This window comes from Sesamum indicum, linkage group LG10, assembly GCF_000512975.1.
Source record: "Sesamum indicum cultivar Zhongzhi No. 13 linkage group LG10, S_indicum_v1.0, whole genome shotgun sequence".
NCBI lineage: Eukaryota > Viridiplantae > Streptophyta > Magnoliopsida > Lamiales > Pedaliaceae > Sesamum > Sesamum indicum.
Genome location: NC_026154.1, coordinates 12799707 through 12823798, shown reverse-complemented (window position 1 = coordinate 12823798; position 24092 = coordinate 12799707). Strand labels below are relative to the sequence as shown.

Sequence of the window (24092 nt, the reverse complement as noted above, 5' to 3'; positions counted from 1 at the left end):
AAAATGAACATGAAATAGATATATTAATTATTTATGGGTGTTTCTTAATCAAAATAGGTAAGTGTTTTCAAAGTGTCACAGCGCCTATAAATAGAATACAATCTGGAAATAGCAGCAGCTCTGGAAGTACCCCTCTCACAGAAATTAGTAACTTTCCAAGCAACGAGGTTGCCAATTTTACATCGTAATAAAGAATAATGATGATTATGGTGACGATGATTTTGCTCAACAGCGGAGATGAAAAAGTTTACATAAATTAATATCAGAATGTCGAAAGATACACATGGTAAAGAACAGGCATTGCACACAACATGAATCTTTCTAGCCGTGTCAATTCTCGATTTGACGAGAAACACAAGCGCCACTGAATACCTACAATCTACACTGATAAAATACACATGACAACTGTAGATAGAGACGCATAATAAAATTCATCTTTGGACCTGATCTGGTGCATGGTTGCTTGCGGTGGATGATGAACCAGGCCTGCCGTTTAATAGTCCATTGTCAGCAGGAGGAGATACTCCCCACTTGCTTTCGGATTCTGTGGGTTCTATCACTTTAACGGACCCATCTGTTAACCCAACGGCAAACTGGTTGGGCTCTTGAGGGTGTGCTGCCACAACCACCGGGTATACAGCTTGGCTCCTGGGGCATATAATGAACATGATCAACAATATAATCCACTCAACTAAAGTAGTCATAAAAAGATGTTAATACTATTAGATCATTTGAACGTTGACAGATGGACAGCACAACATATGAAAAATGGAAGTACAGAAAACTTCAAGCCATGCTGTGCTGTCTTGACACTAGAAACATGTTTGGTCATTCATGCTCCAAAACATGATAGTAAAGACATCTGGGAACTTCTGACAATGCAAGGTATAGAAGAACAAATCCAAGAAAATGACGAACTTTGAACCATCAGTAACGTTCTCACCCGTTTAATACTGCTTGGGACAAATACGCAGATGGGGCGACACGGCATCTTAATCTTAGGGTATCAGCATCGAAGATTCCAATGTTACCATCACAAAAGGAAGCAAAAACAAGCTGACTGTTGCAGGAGTATGCTGCACATGATATTGGCGCGGAAAGGGTGTCTTGGGGTACCCACTGCAACAGAAAGAATCCCTCAGATGCAGATTAAAAAATTAGTTTTGAAGATAAAGAAGCTAGGCATGTGATTTACCTGGCGAATGCGTTCCATCTTGGAGGCTTCATATATTGCTAACTGTGTCTCATGGGCTACAAGCAAGCGAACTTGGTCAGAATGGAACTGCACTCGAGTGTCACCACTAGGTGCTTTACCCGCGGGCAGTTGTATCGGAACCGACTTTCTCTTTTCCCACGTATCGATGCTCCAGATGCAAAGCTGGGGAAAAAAATAAATTATCAAGCATGAGCTCAACCTATCCGATTGGAGTATGGATGAGAAATAATTTAAGAAAGACGAAAAACAGTCACCAGGTAGATGTTTTTATTTACTTTGATTCTTTGTTTCTGTCATGCACCACTAAGTGCAAAATACAAAAAGAAAGCTTACTTGAGCATCAGCCCCAGATGAAACCAATATGTTGAGGTTGGTGGAAAATGCTAATCCAGTAATGCGCTTCTGGTGGCCTTTCAGTTTGGATTTCACCTATTAAGTTCACATTTTATTTAGTTCTAGTATTTTAAGCAATAAACTTATCCATATGAACACCAACAAAACAGACAAGTTCTAAACGTCATTGGGAAGGATGGAATATTTACCTCATCAACCCTAACATTGTAGATATGGATTGTTGAATCCTCCATTCCAATTGCTATTATGTTGTTATCTTGTGGGTGGAATGCCAAGAAAGTGGAAGCCGGTGGTGGTGGCATAAATGTGGTCATAACCTGTTAATCAATATTAAATTTTTAACACCCAACATCTGAAGATTCAATCAAGTTTCAAACAGGATTCCCAACAAAATATGTTTAAGTTACCTTAAATGTCATCATATTGAACAATGAAACCTTTCCACCGGCAGCTGACATTACATAAGAGTCATTCTTTGATAGAGCAATGCATGGAACAGCTTCCTCAAGGTTGACACCTGAGATGTCATTAGTCATAAGAAGACCACTGTTTGGTTGCCAATGTTGCGGAATAACACTGGCAGTGGCCTTTAAAGAACAACATATTTCAGACGTCAATCCACAATGTAATCATAGGAACATGAAGGAAACAACAGGAACAAAAATGAAATTTAAAAAATGATAGTATCTAACCTTTCCACTAGGATTTTGCTCATTGCGGATCCACTTCCACAGCTTCTGGATACCATTCGATCCAAGGGCCAATACGCCAACACCAGAATTTGTATAAAGAAGGCGAGCAACCTACAGACATAAATCAGCTAAAGCATCACATACTGCAAAATTATGCACAAACAAGATTCAGTGACCTTTAACTGGCATACCTTGTTAGTAGCATCAGCACTATCCGGCATGGTAACCATGCGGCACTGGACGGGGTCAACAATTTCAGTTAACTGCCAAGGTTTCATCTTATCATTAACATCATCCAAAGCTCTTGGCTTTTCAATGCTTCTAGCCATGGGATCTACACCATTCTGAAACAAAAGGCAAAAAATTGAAATCTGAATCAGAAAGTAAGATACAAGCTGCAATGAAGTAGAAAACCTCCTTTTGAGAGAGAAGTACGAGAAAACAAAATGATTTTGTTCTACATTATTCAGTACTTGAATTAGGCAATTAATAGAGGGGAAGAACCCTGATGAAGTGTCTGCTGATAACAAAACAAATGGAAAGTGCTTTCCTTTATGCAGATCCTACTTCAACGGGAAGTTGGGAACTTGAGGAGTATCCCACCCACATATTCACGTAAAACAGAAAGTACACTTATTTCATGAACCAAAAGATAGTTTGATAAGCCAATGTTTTTACCCCAGGTTACAGAATATGATTAACCAACATTTAACTTATTGATCACAATGCGTTGGTTCCAATTTTGCTGTGTTTTTTCTTCTGCAGTACCTTGACATGCCATGAGCGTAATAGTGGGTCAAGAGTTGATAGCACCTTTGGCCATTGAAAAGGAAAAAATCTAACTAGTCTTCACAGATTTATCATGCAGTTGTCTATAGATTAACATCTAAGACAAATCTACAGTAACATAAAAAAAGATGACAGTTTGACATACAAGGATGGGAGATGGCCTGACAGGAGAGCTTCTTTCCACTTTACAACTTACAGGAGCAACATTTGCAACTGAAGCTCCAGACACCTGGTCAATACAATTGAAAAATCTGTTATCTAATGTGATGGTCATTCATCTAAAGATCAGGAAGAACATGGAAAGAAAAGGCACCTTAATTGCTCCTGCTTCCAGTGGGGATCTTAATGCTTCAAAAGGTTGTGTTTCAACTGTTCTTAAGGATCTCATGCCAGTGGCATTTGCTAATATCTTAATTCCATTGTCAGCAGTAGTGACAGCAAGCAGATTCCCTTCTTTATTAAATCTCAAGCGGGGAAGACTCTGCATCAAGGTATATTTGAACATTAACCTCCAGATCAGTAACTGATGATGGATACATTAAGCAATCTGCTCATAACTTCTGTCTGCAGATGCTGAGTAACATATTATAACTCACCGGTAGACCACCCTCTGCATCTGTAGTCGCAAGTATGTTGATATTATCCATGTCCCAAAACTTTATTTGGCTATCTTCACCTACAGCCAGAAAGTGATTTTGAGTTGTGTCAAACTGCACAACACCAGCTGACTTCTTTCTGAACCCAGTATAAGTTCTCTTTATTGCGCCTTCACTTTCATTCCATTCCACCAGAAAAGAGTCGCCATCTTTGCCTGTTCCACAAGAGAATAACCTGAAAAGAAGAAATGTCTCAATTAATGTACCGAGAGAAGGCAACAAGTTATACTTAAACAATCAGAAATAATGTAAATTCTAGCACATCCCAGGAGAATAGCATTGAGCAAAAAATAATATATTTTACCTGCTTCCATCTGCACTATATAGCATAGTGGTACACCAATGCCCAGGAGCATCATAGTCAACTCTTGATCCCATATTATCATAAAGCCAAGCTTTGATTTTCCCATCAACAGCAGTAGAGAAAATAAACTGCAAGCATAAGAGCAGAAATAGTTTCACATTGAAGGATGTCTTGTCACGTAGAAGTGTTTTAGAATGAGAAAAGAACAAGCAGAGATACAGGTTATGTATAGAGCACAAACAATTCCATATTGAAGATGACATTTCATGAACGAGTGTTCATGGTATTGAAAAAGTACAGTGTAGTGATACAGGGAGTTAAGAAGTGTGTGTGATCCAGGATAAAGCACAAATCAAGCAGGCTGCAGGCAGGAAAATTGAGCAAAATCACAGGGAGAAGTTCTGATCACAATTGACAGTCAGAAAGAATTTATTTACATATTTGCTTGACGGATCTCATTCTAATGAATATCTCTAGAATTCAAGCACATTTGTTTGAAGTTAAGGACTGCTGTAACGTGAGCTGGAGGTCCTGCTTGTGGAATTGCTTCTTACACAAATAAACAATCCAATTATTGTCCTGAATCCACTAGGACGAGCACTGTCAAATTACTTGAATTTAGAGAAAAATTTCAGCTTCTAAGTAACAGTTTAGTTTATTACCAAAACCCCTGCATTAAAGAATGTATAATTTAGACTAAGAATCACTCCTGGATATTAAACCAATAAACTTATTTTGAGATCCAACATGCTTATGCAATTTGCACCGGTACCTGTATATTCTCTTTCTGATGAGGACATATTGAATAAACGGGTGCTTCATGGCCTTCAAAATTGAATAGTTTTCTTCCATTTAAATCCCACACCTGTTTCAAATCTCCCCCATCAGTTGTTCTGTATCCATATTAGATCATATTTCAGAAAAGAATTTAAAATTCTTCACCCACCTTTATCAACTTGTCATCCCCACAAGTCACAACACAAAGCTGTTTATTTGGGTGAGCAAAAGCAATGTCATTCACTCCTCCTGCATGAGCATCGATCTGCAAAACAAAATGATAATTAGAACTCTTTGTTCAAACTTTCACCTTGATGGCTAGAAGAACACCAACATATACCTCCAAGTGCTGGCGTAAATCATTTGGTCCGGCATATGCATACAAATGAATTAAATGCTTGGAAAATGCAGCTCCTGCAACACAAAATAACTAGTTGATTATAATATGAAAATTAGAGGCATCTTTCTGATATAGACCATCGCAAGACAATTTACCACAAAATGTCCCATCTGGGCTCCAGGTAACTCGGCTCACAGAAAATGGTGCATCCTTGGCAGCAGAAGCCTGTTGAAAACCTCAGAATGTAAGGAAAAGTGAGAACTATTGAAAAATGCAAAGCAACTGATACTTGTTGAATGCAGCAACTACTTATAATTCAACTTTCATGAAAGGAGTCCTTTGACAAAAGCAACTAATTGACATGAATAACTATATATTATGTAGAAACTATCCTAACAAAACCATGAGACAAGCAACTATAGAAGAGGACCTGGAAAGTTAATGTACAAGCTTGTATATCCCAAATCTTAAACGGCTTTGAACACAACTTCTCTCTTATTCCAGCCTCCCAAAGTGTTATCTCGCCATTACTGCAGCCCACTGTTAGAAACACAAAAATAGAACAGGAACTTACAGTGTTAACAACAGTTTATCTGACTTATAGACGTCAAAGGAACATGATTTAGCTTTAAATGATATTCCCAAAAATGCAGTACCAAGAAGTAATGTATGGTGTGATGGATGAAAGTCCAAGCTTGTTACAGCAGATCCCTGGTGCAAAGTAAAAGCAGCAGTTCTAGGCAAGTCATCCAGGGACCACGATGCTTGTTGACGAACTGTAGGATATGTAACCTGAATGAAAAAGAGATTATTGTGTGATTAATGGAAAAAATGGCTTATTTTTGTCAAATTGGTTGTATTCCAGGAATAGAAGCATTACTTCCTCAACTGACTGCGCAGGACGCAAACGCTTCATCAATTGTTCATGATCAGCATTCTGATACTCAACCATACCCAGCGTTGCTGGAGGAGTGATTGGGCGCTTCAAAATTGAAACTGTTCAAAAAGTCAAATGAATAACAGTAAATTGCATGTACACACCTCATTTGAGATCATTTTGAAATTCACCATACTGGTTTAAGAAAAAAAAAATTATAAAGCAAAAACACTGACTCCCTTCTCTTGTTATCATCTTGACAGAATTCAGCTTCTTGAACCCCAATATTTAACAAAAGGTAAAAACTCTACCTTGATTAGGTGGGACAGGTAATGAAGATGCTGTAACAACAGCTGCTTGAACGGATGAAGATGCAGCATTTGCCATCCAACCAGCTAGAGCATTAGCATTGGCAGCTGCAGCAGTAGGTGGGAAGGGCTGCCAGCAATAAACAGAAACGGGCTGAGAAAATTCTAAGGAATTTTATGGCAGCCATACTAGATGTTGATAATCAGAACACAAGTATAGAATAAAACAGTAGATAAGCATCAATGAATGAAGAGAACATTGTTATACCCCATGTGCTCCAAGTGAAGTGTAGGCAGCAGGCTTTGCAACTGCAGCTGTGGGAAGATTAACAGGAGTAGGTGCAAGAGCCCCATTTGGGGGAGTGCATGAATGGTCAGTGAATAAGGTTTTAATGTCTGGGTTTGGCCTTGGATTCTTACACAATTGGTGTTGCCAATTCAGACTGCAAAGACAACAATAGCAAACTTTGTATATGTGGTACAAAATAAAGTAAACAACATAACTAGTTTAGCTATGTGAACAACAAATATAAAATGCCATGTAGAATCAGAGGGTAAGAAATTTACAGAAGATAGGTAAAAAGTTAAATATATATATAACAACATAAGCATGCATATAGAATCAGAACTATAATACCTTTGATTAATAAGGGTTCTCAATCTAGATGACTTCAAAGTAGGAAAGACGAGCTTTTCACGGAAAAGAGGATTAGCTTCAATTAACTTTTTCAGCTCTATCAACATTATGCTACGAGCAGTCTTTGTGTCGCCATATTTAGAAAGTTGCTCATTTTCCCTGTCAAGAATGAACATGGATAAGATTTGACAGATATAAAAGGCTTCCACCATGATTGCAACTAAAATGAATTCCCGATTAAATGACCGTGTTTTCATCAAAAAGATATAAAAACGACAGATATAAGAGCCTCGGGCCCACAAGATTGCTTTATTTCTTGATATTATGTCACCAGATTCAGTGCTCAAGGCTGCTACTTTGTTAGCCATCATGGTTCAGGAGATCCTTTATTTCTATACTTGATATAATCAAAGAACAAATAGATTGCAAAACAAAAGCCATATGATGATTCATATTACAGCCACAAATGCATTTCCAGCATCCATGTGAAAAAAGAGAATTCTCCTCCACCATATCTAAGGCGAGATTTTCCTATAAACTATATGTATAAATATACTCTTCCTTCCTATTTCACTTGCTGTGTCATTCAACTGATTCCTACATCACTAGACTGCATATTTGAATTGAAACAGCATATCCTTGAAATTTTAACTATAACAAGTCAAAACTGAAAATCAAATGGCGTCCGGCAATGCAGGAAAGTTCACATCTTGCTATAGAAAGAAATGATCCAGTGTTTCCACATCAATATAGTCCACATTGATACGAGTTCATGCGTGAATGCATTTTACTACTAAGACTATATTGGAATATTAGGTTGCCAACAACAGAACAAGCAACACATTTCATCTTCCATCACCATCAACAAGAAACTTGCCAAAAAGCAATAAACACTTGGACAATGCTTCTTTCACTTGATCTATGATATAAATACAAAATTTGAAATCAAATTTTCCACAAGAAAGTCTACCATTTGTGTAGGGCACTTATCAATATTCAATAAGTACCAACTCTAACTTTTCCCATCAGTCGTAAAAGAGTTACCAGGTTGACCAAACTTCCTCCTAGCCACTCGAGCACATCTATAAGAGTCGTGCACTGTGTCAGGAATATGCTCCTTGCTGATATAAAGAGACAAAAGCTTATCTCAGCAACAAGAAGCAACCTAATCGAGATTGATGAAGTGAGACCTTCCACTTAAAGTCTTGACATATAGATTTAGTGAGCAAACCTATTTATCACTAAATATTAGGAGTCTCAAGTTTGTTTCCGTTTTCCATCACTAAATGTTTTAGGAGTCTCAAATTCTTTTCCATTTTCCCTGACTATTCCTAAATATGAATAGAAAAGATTGATAATTGGATTGCAAAAACTTCAGTTTCCTTAAAGATATTTTAAGTCAAAACTCACTCCTAGTATATTTTCACAATTTAATATTGCGCACAGAAAAAAATAGCCTAGAATCACATCCGAGAAAGATGATGCTGGATGTCAGGTACATATATTTTCACAACACAAAATAATTCTCTCTGAGACAACAAAGGAACAACCATGCATTACTATGGTGCAACTTACACTGAGAAAAAGAATACATACTACCTGAAATTGCCAAGTGTTAATAGCTGAGTAATTTCCTTGTATAGATCTTCATTAAATGTTGAAAACACTTTCAAGTCATTGACCAGAATCTCAACTGCCTTTGCTTTGTCTTGCCTGATGATGCCAAATACGATTAGTAAGAAAACAGAAGAGAAATATAAAAAAATTACATTAAGAAATGCATTGAAAATTTTCCAACAAATGTAAGTTTGCAGATTACCGGTCAAGAGCTTCAAGATACTTCTGCTTTCTTATTTCAAAAAATATCTTCATAGAGTATCTATTGTCGTCAACTTTAGTAAATCCAGACAAGTACTTCTCAACTTCATCCCACTCACCGGCATGTACTTTCTCCTCGAAATATTTCATGTTAAAGAAAAAACCCGATTCTTGCTCAAGCCTACAAAACAAGAATTCATACAAGAGACTATTAAGGAACAACACTCTCAAGAAATCACTTAAGAGCAATAGCATGCTCCCATTTAAATTCTATTAAGGACATGCAACAATCCTTTACTGTTAATGAGAATTAATCAGGAGACTGCCTTCCGAAAATGCCACTGAACTAACTACTCAACTGCCTTTAACCTGAAGCAGGACTTCTAACCTCAACTAGGACTTCAAAGGGGTTCGTTTTTCCTTTATCTATATAATGATACTTATACTTCATCTATAGCTGTTCATTTAGTCTTCTCTTGCCAATTATACCCTTTTATAGATCCCGTAAAAGAAAGAAGAGCTTTAACAGATAAACTACACAGCAATCAGGGGTAAAAAGCTCACGCTGAATTCTGGATAACTCAACCAGAAATAGAAAATTCACCACAAAAAATCAATTTCAAAAAAACTATATCATAAATATCAATTGTTTTCCATGTTCTCTGCTCTTCCAACGATATTTATGATTTAGTTGTGCTCTTCTAACTAAAAACACAACAAAATAAAACAATTAAAGGTCAATACTTTCCAATCATGCTCCCCATTAAAACCTCTCAATTACACATCTCCAACCAAAACCACACGCAGATAAAATCAGAAACAATTCAACAGATTCACACATAGGCACAATAACTCCAAAACAACTAAATTATCACACAGGATAACAAAATTAAAAAAAAAAAAAAATCACAGAAACAGAGTATAAAAGCTTTATGCATATACTTGTGAACAGACTCCTTGAATTTCTCTTCCTCGAGGAACTGAAGAATTAAGAACACCAATTCTCTGCTGAGCGACGACATTTCCAACCTCGGATTTCACAAAATCCCTAGCCAAAATCAACAGATCGAAGCCCCCTCAAACAAATCCCAGCCCTCCACCGACGACCCTCCCCTCGTGCTTCTCCTGTTTTTTTTTCTAATTTTTTCTCCCTAGGGTTTCTCTAAAAACACAGGCTGCGATGAGAAATGAAAAGTAGAGAGAGAGAGAGAGACAAAGAGCGAACTTGCTATCTATATGTGTGTGCATATATATATATATATAGGAGATGTATATATAGAGAGAGAAAGAAGAGAGAGAAAGTAGAATTAGAGGTGGTGGTGGGGAAAAAAAGACTTGGTCTCGCTATCTTCGATGCGTTTGGCAGGAGTCTATCTTTTTCCACTGACCTATCACTGATAAGCTCACTCACTTATTACCCCCCTCCTCTCTTATCACAGATAAGCCAGCTCACAGATCCCTTAGGTTATCATTGCGTGAGGTGGAGGGGAAAGGTGTGTGGGGTTGGCGGATTTGAAATGCGGAATTCAAATCTAGTTGAATATTCGGTTTGGGTTACAGGCGGTACTGATGTCGCTTTCCTATTTAATAACGTGATCGCCATTTTATCGTCTCGGGTGATATCTCGTAGTAGCGACTTCGGCGGGAACTTGAACGTAGACACGTTTGCTGTCAGAAGGAAGTTCATTAAAGTATCGGGGGATCAGTCACGCGCGACCTCTCCACGCGCCATAGCCTAAATCGACGTGGGTCCCATTTTATGATGTGCGAAAATAAATGAGAGGAGCAATAAATAGTTCTCATGTCTATTTGTATTTTGTGGGTTTTGGACACTTTTGCAACAAATAAAACACAAGAGGAGAATTATACGTAGTGAGTGAGTGGGTATGGAATCTTTCTACGTGGGCTTGTGCTTTTTTATAATTTAACGGATTTCAAATCCTTCGACTCTATTTTGAATTATGTTTTATTGAATTTTTAAAATATTTTAGTATTAGTACAGAACTCGTCTCAAGATACGGAAATATTTTTATTTTTTATCGTGGCTATAATAATAAATATTTAAGAATGGATATTTATAAGTTCGAAGAAAACTATCTATATGTAATAAAAACGGGAAAAATACAAGCAACCTCCTTGTGATATTGCAAATGAACAAGTTACCCCTTATGAAAAAATAAATAGCAATTTACCTCCCTATATTTTTTAAATACAATAATTTACCCCCTATAATTTTTAAAATGAAGTAATTTACCTCCCTATATAAGGAGGTAAATTGCTTTATTTTAAAAAGTACAAGGGGGTAAATTACTATATTTTTTTTCATAGAGAGTAATGTGCTCATTTTCAATATCACATGGGAGTAAATTGCTATTCATCCGTAATAAAACTATCTCGATGTAGTGGTTCTATTAAAAATTAGATAAAATATCAGTTCTTTGAGTTGAATGAGTTATCATTAATTATTTAGGAAAATCTTGAGAAAATTATAGATTCTTGTCATTTTTTTAATTTATATCATGGTTTGCTTATGTTATAGTATTGTTGGCGGAACGTAATGTGGTTCACTTTATACATTTTGTCTTTTATGAGTGTTGATATCTTGATGTTGCTTACATGATGTCTCTCTAGCTGCAGATACAAAATATCCCGAAATTTTAAAACTAAATTTTTTGTTTTATATTTTATTTCATTCATCAATTCTTTCTTATTTTAAATATCGTACAATTTATATCCAATATGTCCAACATAGCATATGATTATTAATAAGAGTATGTGCAATTGGTATCAGAATTAAAGCGAGTTTGTCCGTAATATCATATACCCTTTTAATTTTTTAGTCTTTCGCCCTCATTTTCTGTAGATAGAAGTTTCTTGGTCTTCAATTTGTCAGTAATTTATTTACAATTATTTTTTGAAATATTTCTCATAAATCTGAATACTTTCGTGCACGTAGATGGGCTTGTGTGGTTTTTATAATTCCGTATTTGAAAGAATTTTGAATTATTCAACATTCATTTTGTACTATATTTTGTTGAATTTTTGAAATATTTTGATATAAAATCATTTAAAGTCCTCCCTCTGGAGAAAATTTTAATCCAAATCAGGTTTTGGACGTTGAACCTGAACCAATTACATAGCAAGTGCAATACACTTATCGTGTGAATGGTGTATAGTTAAGAAAAAGTGATAGATTTTAATATACTTACTCTGTGATTGGTCAAACGTGATTTGAGTAAGAATTTTTCTCTCTCTAGATGCTTTTCATAAATTTGAATACTTTCGAGCCACATGTTGCTGAAAAGGAATAAGAATCGAGGCGTTCGATAAATAAATAATTTGTATATTGGAATTACATAACGAAAGATTAAGATACTTTTGCATTATTTATTTCTTCTATTTATTCATTTTCTGCGTTTTACTCCCTCTTCTCGTATTCTTTTTTACCCTTTTTCGTGTTTCTACCCGTTCTTTTCTTCTATTATTTTTCTTCCTTTCTAACCCTACCAACAACCTACCCGCTCCAACTCCCATGGTCCCATTCCTACTCATCCGCAGCCCCAATTGCGGACGTCTCTTCCGTGGTCACACATTGCACTCCTGCTCTCAAGCTCCTCGATTGCTCGACCCCAACACCCCTTTTTCTACTCTGTTATTGAATTTACCCATCGTCTCTATCCCATATACACATAAAGAAAGATATATATATCCCCTTGCTCTAGCATCGTTGATCATTCTATACGCACTTTTCAGTTCAATGCAATCTGGTTTTCTGAATTCGCGTGTGCAATTTATGATTTTGTGATTGTTCCTCCCTACTCTGATATATTTCGGCGCGCTGCATTAGTGCCGAGCGGAGGTGTGTGCGGAGATTGGCGGACGTAGTTAACGGACTACTAGCCACACGGTGCGCTTTGCGATAGGCGCCTCGTGAGAGGTGGTACTCGATGTGCTGAACGCAACCTTCATGTGATTCTACTAGGAGTCTCATAATCTCAATTTTTCTTTCTTTTTTTTTTTTATAATGACCACTACTATATTTGTATAAATACTATAATAAATACATGTGATTGGAAAGATATTTAACAATAAATTTAGAACTATTATTAACTACATTAAATCGTACATAATATATAGAAATATTAAATATTTATATATAAACTTATGGCTTAAATATATATATACATAACGTGAACAAGTTTGTTCTATGCCTTATATATTAAAAGGAAAAAATGCAAGCAACCCCCTTATGATATTGCAAATGAGCAAATTACCCCATTATGAAAAAATAAATAGCGACTTACCTCCCTATATTTTTTAAAATACAACAATTTATCCCCCCTATGATTTTTAAAATGAGGCAATTTACCTCCCTGTATAAGGAGGTAAATTGCTTAATTTTAAAAAGTATAGGGGGTAAATTGCTATATTTTTTTTATAGGGGGGTAATATGCTCATTTTAATTAATTTTTTTTATTTATTCATTTAACTTTCCAGTCCCCCATTATTTTTTTATAGTTACTTCTTTTTTTTTTTTGCTTATTTTTTACGCATCTTTTTTTATTTTATTTTTTTTAATAATTTTAATATTAACTTATTATTTTGCATAAACTTTAGTAAAAAATAAATATTTTGTAAGTATTTTATTTTAAATAATAATATAAAATTTGCACAGCATAGAGTGCGCCGTAAATTACTAGTATATATTATCTAGGCTCAAGCACTAACATTTAAAACATTCTAAGTAACTAAATTAAACATTTCAATAAATTTATAAATTCAATTAACATTTACTTATTTTATAAGCTTTAATTATATATATACATATAATTAGTGTCCAAACATATACCTCTCAATGCATTGGCATGTTATTACTATTTTTCAACCACAGACAAATTTGTAAAATAAATACTTTAAAACTTCTCTTGGATTTTAAATTATTTGATTTAATTTAAACTAAATATTTATGTATTTAATTATGATCTAATATTTAGCTATATGATATAATTGATTTGTTTGCTGAAAATAAATAATATGTCTGGTCCATAGTAAATATTAATTGCATGTATTTATTAGTGATAGTACTATAATTGAAGCTTTTGCTGCTTTTTTTTTTTTTCACCCTACCATAAATTCATAATTATTGAATTTTACGGTCTCGAATTATGAATTTAGGAAATTTTATTTGAACGGTAAGATCGAGATCTCATAATTAATTAATTGCTGAAATGTGGGAATTCAAGTTCAATTAGTATGAGTATTAGTCTATTAAAAATAACAATTGTTCATTTATTTCTTTTTTTTATGTGTATTTTTATTTAGAATTAGTATGAGTTCTAATTATTATTTTTATTTTATACTTAGCGACTGAATGTTATAATAAATTATTTACAAAAGAAAATTGTCGACTTGCTTGATTAGTAATTTTGTTTATTCGTTACATAATTCAATACGTTCATATCTGAATCACAATTACACCAGTGATTTTAAATCAAAGAATACATTGAAAGAAAAAAAGAATAAACAAACGATTACAAAAATAGACATATATGTACCGACATTCATAAAACTCAAATTTATATTCTTTTATCTTTGAAGTCTCAACCTTATCATTCGAGCAAAACATCATTATCAGTTCCGTGGTATTATAAATCATGCAAAATACCGACAACAATGCCTTTTTCTTTTGGGATAAGTACACTTTTCTCTCCTAATGTCTCGTGTAATCACATGTAGACGCCATGTGGTTTGAAAAATTATATCTACTGCCCTGAAGTTTGCTTTCGTCTAACAAATAGATCCCTCCGTTAATTAAAAAATTCAAATAAAAATTGATATTTACCTTCGATTGACTTATTGCTAACTTATTACAGATCAAATAATTTTTTTATGACTAAACTACTCTTATAACAGTCAAAATATACCTCTTCGAAGATATACAATAGTAATTTGATCATAAAAATTAATTTGACCAATAATAAATCAATAGTAAGTCAATCGGGGCAAACAATGATTTTTACCTAAATTTTTTTATTAATTTCATCAAATTTGGTGAATTTTGAGTAACAAAAATTTATTTGTTAGATAAAAGAAAACCTTAAGAATACTAAATATAATTTTCTAAACCACATGGGGTCTATGTGTAACTACATCAAACCTCAAGGAATGAGAGTGTAATTAGCCCTTTTCTTTTTTCTTATTGATATAAAGGGTTGTAAAAAATGGGTGGGGGGGGGGGGGTACATTACGATTAAATTTATAAGATTTGGCATAATTACAAATACATCATCGTTCTTTGAAAAAATCACCAGTATTCCCTTCAATTTAACATCTGTCTAACAACGAGATTATTCTGTTAGCTTTTATTAGGGTTCTATTTAATTTTTATGGTGAATTGACCAAAACACCCTTTTGACTTATATATTTTTTAAAACTTTCTAGAATATTTTTTATGGACTAATATGTCCTATGAATTATTTACTGTACTCGCCCTCATATTTCAAATGTTTAAAAATAAATAAGTAATAATTTTCGTCTCATCGTCTAAAAACTATATAATTTTTTTAAAAAATATTAATTATATTAAATTAAAAAATTAACTTTAATTTACTCTAAATAAAATAGGAAAAGTGTTTACGATAGGAGAGCATAAGTAGAGCGTCATCCCGTAAAGAAGGTTGTTGGATTTAGATGGTAACCTGCCAACCGCATGGCAGAAAAAGTCTCCTTAATTTCAGACAATTTTTCTCCCATGATGTCCTTTTCAAGTATGGAAATGGCTTTAATTATATACATATATAATAAAATAGAAATATAAATACTATTTAATTAAGTATTGGTAACGAAATTTAATTTTGATTGACGAAATCGAGATCTTGTAACTCTAAAGTTATGTGTTCGAATTTTATAAATATGTGGGATGTTATCTTATTGTAATAGTAGGTATCGTCCTGACTTTAACAGTTATCTGATATTGATCAGTATATGATTGTTATAATTGTCGATAGTTGTTAGATATAGATATTTGATATTGATAACTGTAATGGATTTATTAAGAAAAATAATAATAATTGATCGATTTTACTTTTAAAAAAATGGTAAGTGCTATGTATGGACATATTTGGACAGTATATTTGAATTTTATTTTGCTATGTAATAAAATACCTGTTTTTTTTTTTTATCTTTATTCAAATTTATAAAAGCATAAGATTGTTTATCTAAATCCAAAAAATCACTAATTTGTTTTTGGATAAATTAGTTAGTAATATAATTTAAATATTATTTTGATATCCAATAATATTAAAAAAATTAGATTAAATAATATTTGATTTTTTATAATTTATAATTATACATAAAATATAAATTGGTTAAATTTAGGTTTTCAATTTTTTAATATCCAACGGTTAAGATGAATTGATTAGAAATGACGGCTCTTTTCCACTCAAAAGAGATCGAACGGTCATTGAAATAAGAATTAGTATATATTGGTAAGGGCATAACGATCACTTGGTAAAAAAGTTAATATCCTTAGGTGAATTTAACATAGAGAGACAAGTGAGCTACTTTTAAGAAAACAAAGGTAGTTTTTGTCTATTTTCAAGACAAAAAGAGATTTTCTATCTAATTACACAAACACTCATTGTCCTTATTTTTAACAACTACACCTTTTAAGACAACATTGTAATTACAAGTACGCTCCTATTCGATGATACACAATTTAATACAAACAGCCAGTAAGGTACACTACACCAACACCTCTTTAGGGAATGTATTTATAATTTGGTAAATTACAACAATCTCCCCTAAGGTTTGGCATAATTACGAAAACCTGATCGTTGTCTGGAAAATTATCAATGCCTCCCTATTTTAATGACTGTTTAACAATTAGTTCAATCTGTTAGTTTCCATTAGATTTTCATCCATTTTCTATAATAAACTGACCAAAATACCCTTGTGGACTAAAAATTATAATTTTATTTATTTTTGAAAAAATATTTTTTTGTGTGTGGACTAAGTGGATAATTTTTTAACAAATTTTCAAAATTTTCCATGCAGCCCATCCGATTTCCTTATAAATTTTTATTTCTTTTTAAAAAAAGAAAAGAAAAAATACAGTAGGAGAAAATTGACAATTTCATAACTCTATTCAAGAATTACATAATTTCATAAAATATCATGAGGGGTATTTGTAATTTTTCAAGCAATAAGAAGTATTCATAATTATGCCAAACCTAAAAAAAATAGTTATCATATGATTTTAACAATTTTGTCCTGAAAAACACGTTGTGTTAAAGAATGAGGTATTGGAACTTATAAGTCACTCAAACTCGTCTACAACTAATAATGCAGGACATTTTTTTGCTCTAAATGAGGGGCTTGGGAGGAGCACATGGCCTCATTCCTACGTATGACACTAAATGATGTAGCTTGCGACTCGGTTCATGCCCTGTTGCGCTAGGTATTGTTCGTTCTTACATATGAGCCTAACGGTTGTCTTGAAAAGGCACCTTGGTGGGGAAAGTAGGCATTAGGGCTTATAAGGCACTTAAGCTCCTCGCCTGCAATCGATGTAGGATGTTTGTTTATATCAGAGTATAATAACATTGATCATATGATTGCTTTAATCCGACAAACCTCATTGAATATCATTATTTCTAGCCATGCATATAATATGTGGTACAATGGCATGCTAGGCACGGGGTCACAATGCATTATTTACGTGTGAGGAATGACTTTACTTTTTATATTAGTACAAATTTTAATTACTGATAAATATTTTTAATATAATAAAATAGGTGTTGAAAACTCTTAGGCTTCATTTGAATTGATAGTTATTGAAAACATGCATTATGTTTGGTTTTGTTTTTAACTTGTTTTTGGGTATTTTGTGGAGATAGAGAGAGAAAAACAAAGATAAATAAAAATAAGTTAGAGATAGTGTGTATGTTTGGATTTGTTTTTGGAGATAATATAAAATAAGTATGTTATGTTTGATGTTAGGTAGTGGGGAGACAAAAAATACTGTTCATTGTCAAATCATGTCTCTTTTATATATATTTATATATATATGTATAAAAATATATATAATTTATTTAGTTGTGAGTGGATTAAAATAAATATTATTTTCTAATTATATATGTATGGAAATGAAAAAAATAATTTATGTAAATACACTTTTAAAAATAATTAAATGCACCCTAATAATGGATTAACAATATTTTTGTTAGTTGTTCTATTCGAGGTGATAAATTTAAATACATTATTCAAATAATGTAATATATGAATTAACCGCGTAGAATAGTTATATTATTTTATATTTTTTAAAATTTTTAATTATTCCAATGATGTAGAAAATATTACGTATAAAATATTAAGTGGTTAAAATAAAATATATTTGTATTTAAAAATTAAATACTTAGAAACAAGACAAAATATTTAGAAACAAAATAAAAACATGGCAAAATAAGCAATGGCAAACATTGCTTCTGTTTTGGGCCATCTCTGAGATGGCCCAAAACCGAAAACAAACATAAGGATGGATTTTAAATTTTCTAGTAATAAATCCTTTCTAGTTCTTTTTATATTTTAAATTTAAAAAAAATTAAATTCTTTTAACATTAAATTCGAACTATATTTTGTTGAACAGTTAAAAAATTTATATAATACAAAGTCAGGCGAAATCATTCGTCCAAATCCTTCTTTCAAAAGCAAAGTTATCGATCTAAATATAATCTTAAAGCACACTCTCCTAATTCATTAATCGAAATTTGACTCCGAGTGCATATCTGGATACACGTCTAAATATCTTAATGCAATACTTTTTTGTTCATTCCTATAAAGTAATATTTGAATTTTAACTTAAAATGATCGAAAATAGATGTAATAGTACTGCCCTCCTCCCTCCCCTTCCGAAGAAAATTGTATTTGCACCATTTGTGCTGAACAGAGTCTTTATATAGTTAACATATCCAAGAACAGAAACCCGAGCACATGAAATTCAACACAAACGTCAGGACATACGTTGAAACCGAAGAAATACTTTGACAAGAATTCGTACCTATATCATAAATGTGCCGATGCTGAACTTTAAGCACAAGGCCACAATAAAAATAAGTGATATACAATTTTCATGTTCAAAATATAAAACCTAAAACTATAATAATTACAAAAATAATATATATATATATATGTATATATAAACTACTTAGTTTATTTAATTTGGAAGTCAAAATGAGCCTAGAAGTCAAAATGAGCCTTATCTAGAAGTAACTATTTCTTTCTTTTTTTTTAAGATATAAAATATAATATATAATACCAAATAGTGCAGCCCCATAAACACGTGATATCAATTACGACATTATTTATTAATAAATATAGATATTTTTTTTCCCAAACTTCTACATTTTAAAAGATAATAATTTAGAACAACCCCTTCCCCCCTCCTCCAAAAAAGATAATTGTACTCCCTCTAAAATATGATGTAATTATACAATTTGATTTAAAAAATTGTATCTAATACTCTTAATATTTGCTTTCGTCTAATAAATAGGTCATTCGGAAAATTAAAATTCACTAAATTTGATTATATTAATAAAAAAATGGGATAAAAATTCATTTTTACTCTCAATTGATTCATAACTGATTTATTGCAGATCAAATAAATCTTTTATGACCAAATTACCATTATACATCTTCACATGTTAGTTCATATGAGAAGGTATATTTTCACCGTTATAAGGATAGTTTAATCACAAAAGATTTATTCGACATGCAATAAATCAGTAATAAATCAATTGAAGATAAATATCAAGAGTACTAGATATAACTTCAAATTATAGAAAACTTATATATAATTACATCAAACCTCGGAAATGATAGTAATTATCGAGAGGGTGAAATTTTTTCTAACACGTTTTCCGGGGCTTGTTGGATAACAGACTTTCCACAGTACACAGGAAAAGAGAACGCCAAAAATGACCAATTTTATCATCCCTTCCCGAATTTTGATCCATTTCTATGGAATTCATTTGTTTTAGTAATGGAGTCAATAAAGATAATGTACCGAAATTAAATAATTTTATTTTCTATTTAGATTGATGGATTTGAATTTACTAGAAGAAATTTAATATTTAATTGTGGCTGATTAACATGATTAAAAATAAATAGTCATTGACCATGGCCACGCAACGATCGTTGGTCGTGGTTTTTATGAGTGTAGTTAAAGCATTTGTCATGGCTAAAAACTATAGTAAAAATATTTGTTATGACTCATAACCATAGCAAAAATAGTTTTCATGATAGATAATTTAAGTTTTTTATATGGAAAAAGTATTATTTTAATCCGCTAAGTATGTCTAATTTTAATTTTAGTTCGATAACTATGTTCATTTTTGTTTACGTCCAGCAACTTACGAAATTGCTTACTTTTAGTCATCTGGCAGATTTTCAGATAATTTTACCCCTATGAGTGCATATGGACTAAAACTGCCTTTCAAAAGTTGCATAGGGTAAAATTGTCCGAAAATCTGCTAGAAGACTAAAAGTAAGCAATTTCGTAAGTTACTGGACCTAAACAAAAATGAACATAGTTATTGGACTAAAATTAAAATTAGACATACTTAGAGGACTAAAATAATACTTTTTCCTTTTTATATTGGTTTTTGTTTAACTATTGTTAATAATAATTATTTACACAGTTTATTTCATAGGCGATGATATTGTAGCCAATAGTAAATTTTGTTCTAGTGATTTAAGGATTTCAAATTCATAATTATAAATCTATCGAACTTGTATGGATAATTTCACGCTGCAGAGAATTTCGAATATTTTAAGCCTTTATTTTGAACTATATTTTGTGACATTGCAATAAATATCAAATCTTTTTAATATCGAGTCATTTGAAATCCTAACTTCAAACCCTCCTGTCAAATTTATATATTTTCATCCAAAGCAACCTTAGGGTAAACAATAGCCGCACCTTTGAGATTTGACCTAAATACAAATACATTCATGCATGTGTTTGGATTGAAAATAACAATTACATCACTTGAGATCTATTCTATCTTACATGTAACTGCTTTCAGTAGGTTTTCGGTGAAATTTAAACGTGATATTTGAAAATATATCTCACAAAAATTAGACTATAACTTGATCATTTTTCTTAGACTGAAACGCCATTTAGACTAGACTTCAGGTAAGCCATTTCTGGTCATTTAGCGAGTGGCGCATTACTTTAAAGTGAAGATTGTTAGCGATAAAAAAAGTGAAAAGTTGCTAAAATATGGCGACCTGAGGGAGAGATATAGAGAAAAAAAAATAAAAAAAATGCAAGATTTTATATTGTTGTCATCTATCTCGGCAATTTTGCCCGTTTTGTCAATTTTTACTCAATTATATTTTCCTTTTTGTTTATGTCGAGAAAGAATGAGGGGTATTTAAGTTATTTTTCACTTTCTCAGTTGGGCTATTAATGTTTTGCAAACCTTGATGGGGTAATTGTAATTTTCAAATTTAATAAAAATATATTTACAATCAGACCAAATATCAGAAAGTGCAGATGTGATTTACCTCTAATTTTATCCTAAAACTTAAGACAATTATATCCACGTCTCTTAAGGTTAGTTCGAAATACACAAAGACTCTCATATCTTTTGCAAAATTACAAGTACATGTCTTGAGGTTGTAATTGCAATGACAACCACATCCCTTATTCAGTGGCAAAAATTTACACTCCTTGAAGTACATTACATCGACACTCCTCAAAGAGTGTACCTGAAATTTTGCAAATGGCATGAAGTGTTTATGCATTTGAACGTAATATCAGGTGGTATCAATGTAATTTACTCTAAAGTTATTTGCCGATAGAGACGAATATACTTTAGAATTAAAAGAAAACTTTGGAAAAAAAAAATGTATATATATATATATATGATGATTATTGTGAATATATTGGTGATTGAATAATTAAGATTAGTGTTCATCACTTATATTTGATGTAGACTTATACCCTTATTTTGATATCACATCCATGTGTCTTATTAATTCCTTTAGATGAGAGAAGAGAGAGAGAGAGAGAGAGAGAGAGAGTCGTGCCATTAAATATTGGCAGGAAAACAATCACCTACCTGACAGCCCACCAAGTTACGCTGCTCTGCTAATCAAGACCACTCCAACACCTGTATTTCAACTACTTTTTTTGCCTACATAATTATATCAACTAGTACTGGTTTCAACTTTTAGCTTTTGAATTGTTTTCAGGGTAAATTACAGTGAGTTATTTTAAAATTTAAATATTTATTATTATTTTAAAATTATAAATATTCGATTGATATGTGATGATATTATGTAATTATTAAATAAAGATATGAATTTGTTAATTTTATTCTTGTTTATTTTCTTTTAAAAGAAATTAATAAAATGTAATAGGATGAGGTGGATGAAAAAAATTGAAAAGAAAATATCCACTTAGTCATAAAAAAATCACAATTTTTTTTTAAAAAAAGAACAAATCATAGTTCATAGTCCACAAGAACGTTTTGATCCATTCACCAAATAATTGTTAGACGACCGTTAAAAATAATAGAATATTTATAATTATGCCAAACTTCACGAGAGTTTGTTCTAATTGACCCTTTTTTTTATTAACCTGGAAATCGCATTCCCACCACCCCAACTACTACATTCGTGCGGTATAATTGAATTGATGTTGTATAACATGACACTATAATTTTATGATTTTTACGATTTTATTTTGAAAGACGTTTGGAAAGAAAGTTGTGAAATTTATAAGTTGGTCAAACTCCACTTTTGCAGTCGATCTGGGAGGCTTGTCAAGTTCACATTAGGCTAAATTCTGTAGGTGTTCTAGCTTTAGAATCAAGTTCAGAGTTTCCTAATACGTCCTGCAAGATAGAGCTCATGAGGACCTCACCAGGGAGACTCCAATCAAAATCATCCGATACTTAAATCAATAAGATTGTTAATAAGTGAAACTTGTAAAGACAGCAGATGCTGCAAAAGTAACAACTTGGGCATGAATTAATGTCGTGTAGTTATAGGCGTCAACGATTTGTATGATTTCATGTGAGCCATTAATGCAATTCTGATCAAACGATTTTAATCAGTCTGTACATATTTGGATTTCGATAGAGTTGGTATCGAATCAGTACGAATTGCATGTAATATACACGGATTTTAGGCTTGGTATGTTATAAAAATTATTATTATGGCACTTTAATAATTTTAGGATATCCAGGTGTGATCGACACAACAAATAAATTTTAAATATTGATATTGACTATATTATTTAATACTGTAGTTAATTTTAAATTATAAATATATATTTATTATATATAATTAAAATAGCAATTCAAATTAGAATAAATAATATTTCGAACAATAAATATTAATCGAGTTGCAAATCACGTCACATTCATACCATAAAATATATTCCAATAAGTGACCTCTCTATATAAAATATTAAGGGAGTCCAATAGGGCGTAAGTAGCACATCACGGTAGACTAATTTGGGGCGGACATTAAAGTATGATTTGATTTTCTTCGACAGCTACAATTAAAGCGGGAGCATTGGGGAGCAGAGCACCGGAGAACTCCACCCACCCCAGGCCAGGCCAGAGTTTCGGACCGTTACGTATCCTTAACGTTATTTTGCAGACGATAAATCGACATCTCGCGATATGGGGGTTGATTGATGATATTCTCCTTTTTTCAATATATTGCGTCACGAAGTACGAGAAATTGCTAAATACAAGACAGTTTAACAGAGTTCAGTGAAGGGAAGTGTTCGTGTCAGGTGGGGCCCAGAGTTTGAGGTCCGCTTTGTAGTGGCCACCTGTCTGATTAATGTTTCTGTTTGGTTGTTTCCTTCGCTCACGCTCTGAGGTAGCGCGTGCTTGGAACGTACTACACAAGGGAAAAGTTATTGTCCCCTGCTTCCTGATGGAGTAAATGCAATAAATGAGCACTTTTGAGTTTGTGTTTAGAATTATCATCGGGACACGTTCGATGTGTGTGTAAATTTTTTAAAATTATTTTTTTATGAAATAACTATATTTATAATTTATTTATATAAATTATTATTATCTTTTAAAAAATTATATACATTCACTAGAATCGTCAACATTATATATATCGTCTCTATTTTTTAGATGTTGAGAGTGATTTCTATACTTATGTAAAAGACAGTGGTATTTTATGTAAATAGATCATAAATCAGAGGGTGTAAATGTATCCGTCCCTTTTTTTAATTGTCAATTTGGTTGTCAGCCATGTCACTTTAAAAAAATTGAGTTTTCACTAGATTAT

At 32.5% G+C, this 24092-nt stretch overlaps 1 protein-coding gene across 1 annotated transcript; it reads right to left on the bottom strand.

Annotated features, from left to right (window-relative positions):
• On the bottom strand, window positions 235–9999 carry LOC105172405 (topless-related protein 3). The gene is made up of 25 exons (XM_011093805.2): window positions 9711–9999; window positions 8770–8949; window positions 8550–8663; window positions 6951–7109; window positions 6582–6756; window positions 6317–6443; window positions 6009–6124; window positions 5785–5920; window positions 5559–5668; window positions 5284–5353; window positions 5129–5202; window positions 4958–5053; window positions 4784–4876; window positions 4012–4139; window positions 3648–3882; window positions 3365–3532; window positions 3197–3280; window positions 2454–2606; window positions 2263–2373; window positions 1978–2157; window positions 1759–1887; window positions 1550–1645; window positions 1196–1378; window positions 944–1119; window positions 235–648 (listed from the first exon to the last, which is right to left on the bottom strand). Exons 1-25 carry the CDS (start codon window positions 9788–9790, stop codon window positions 432–434), a joined length of 3390 nt encoding a protein of 1129 aa, XP_011092107.1. The 5' UTR covers window positions 9791–9999; the 3' UTR covers window positions 235–431.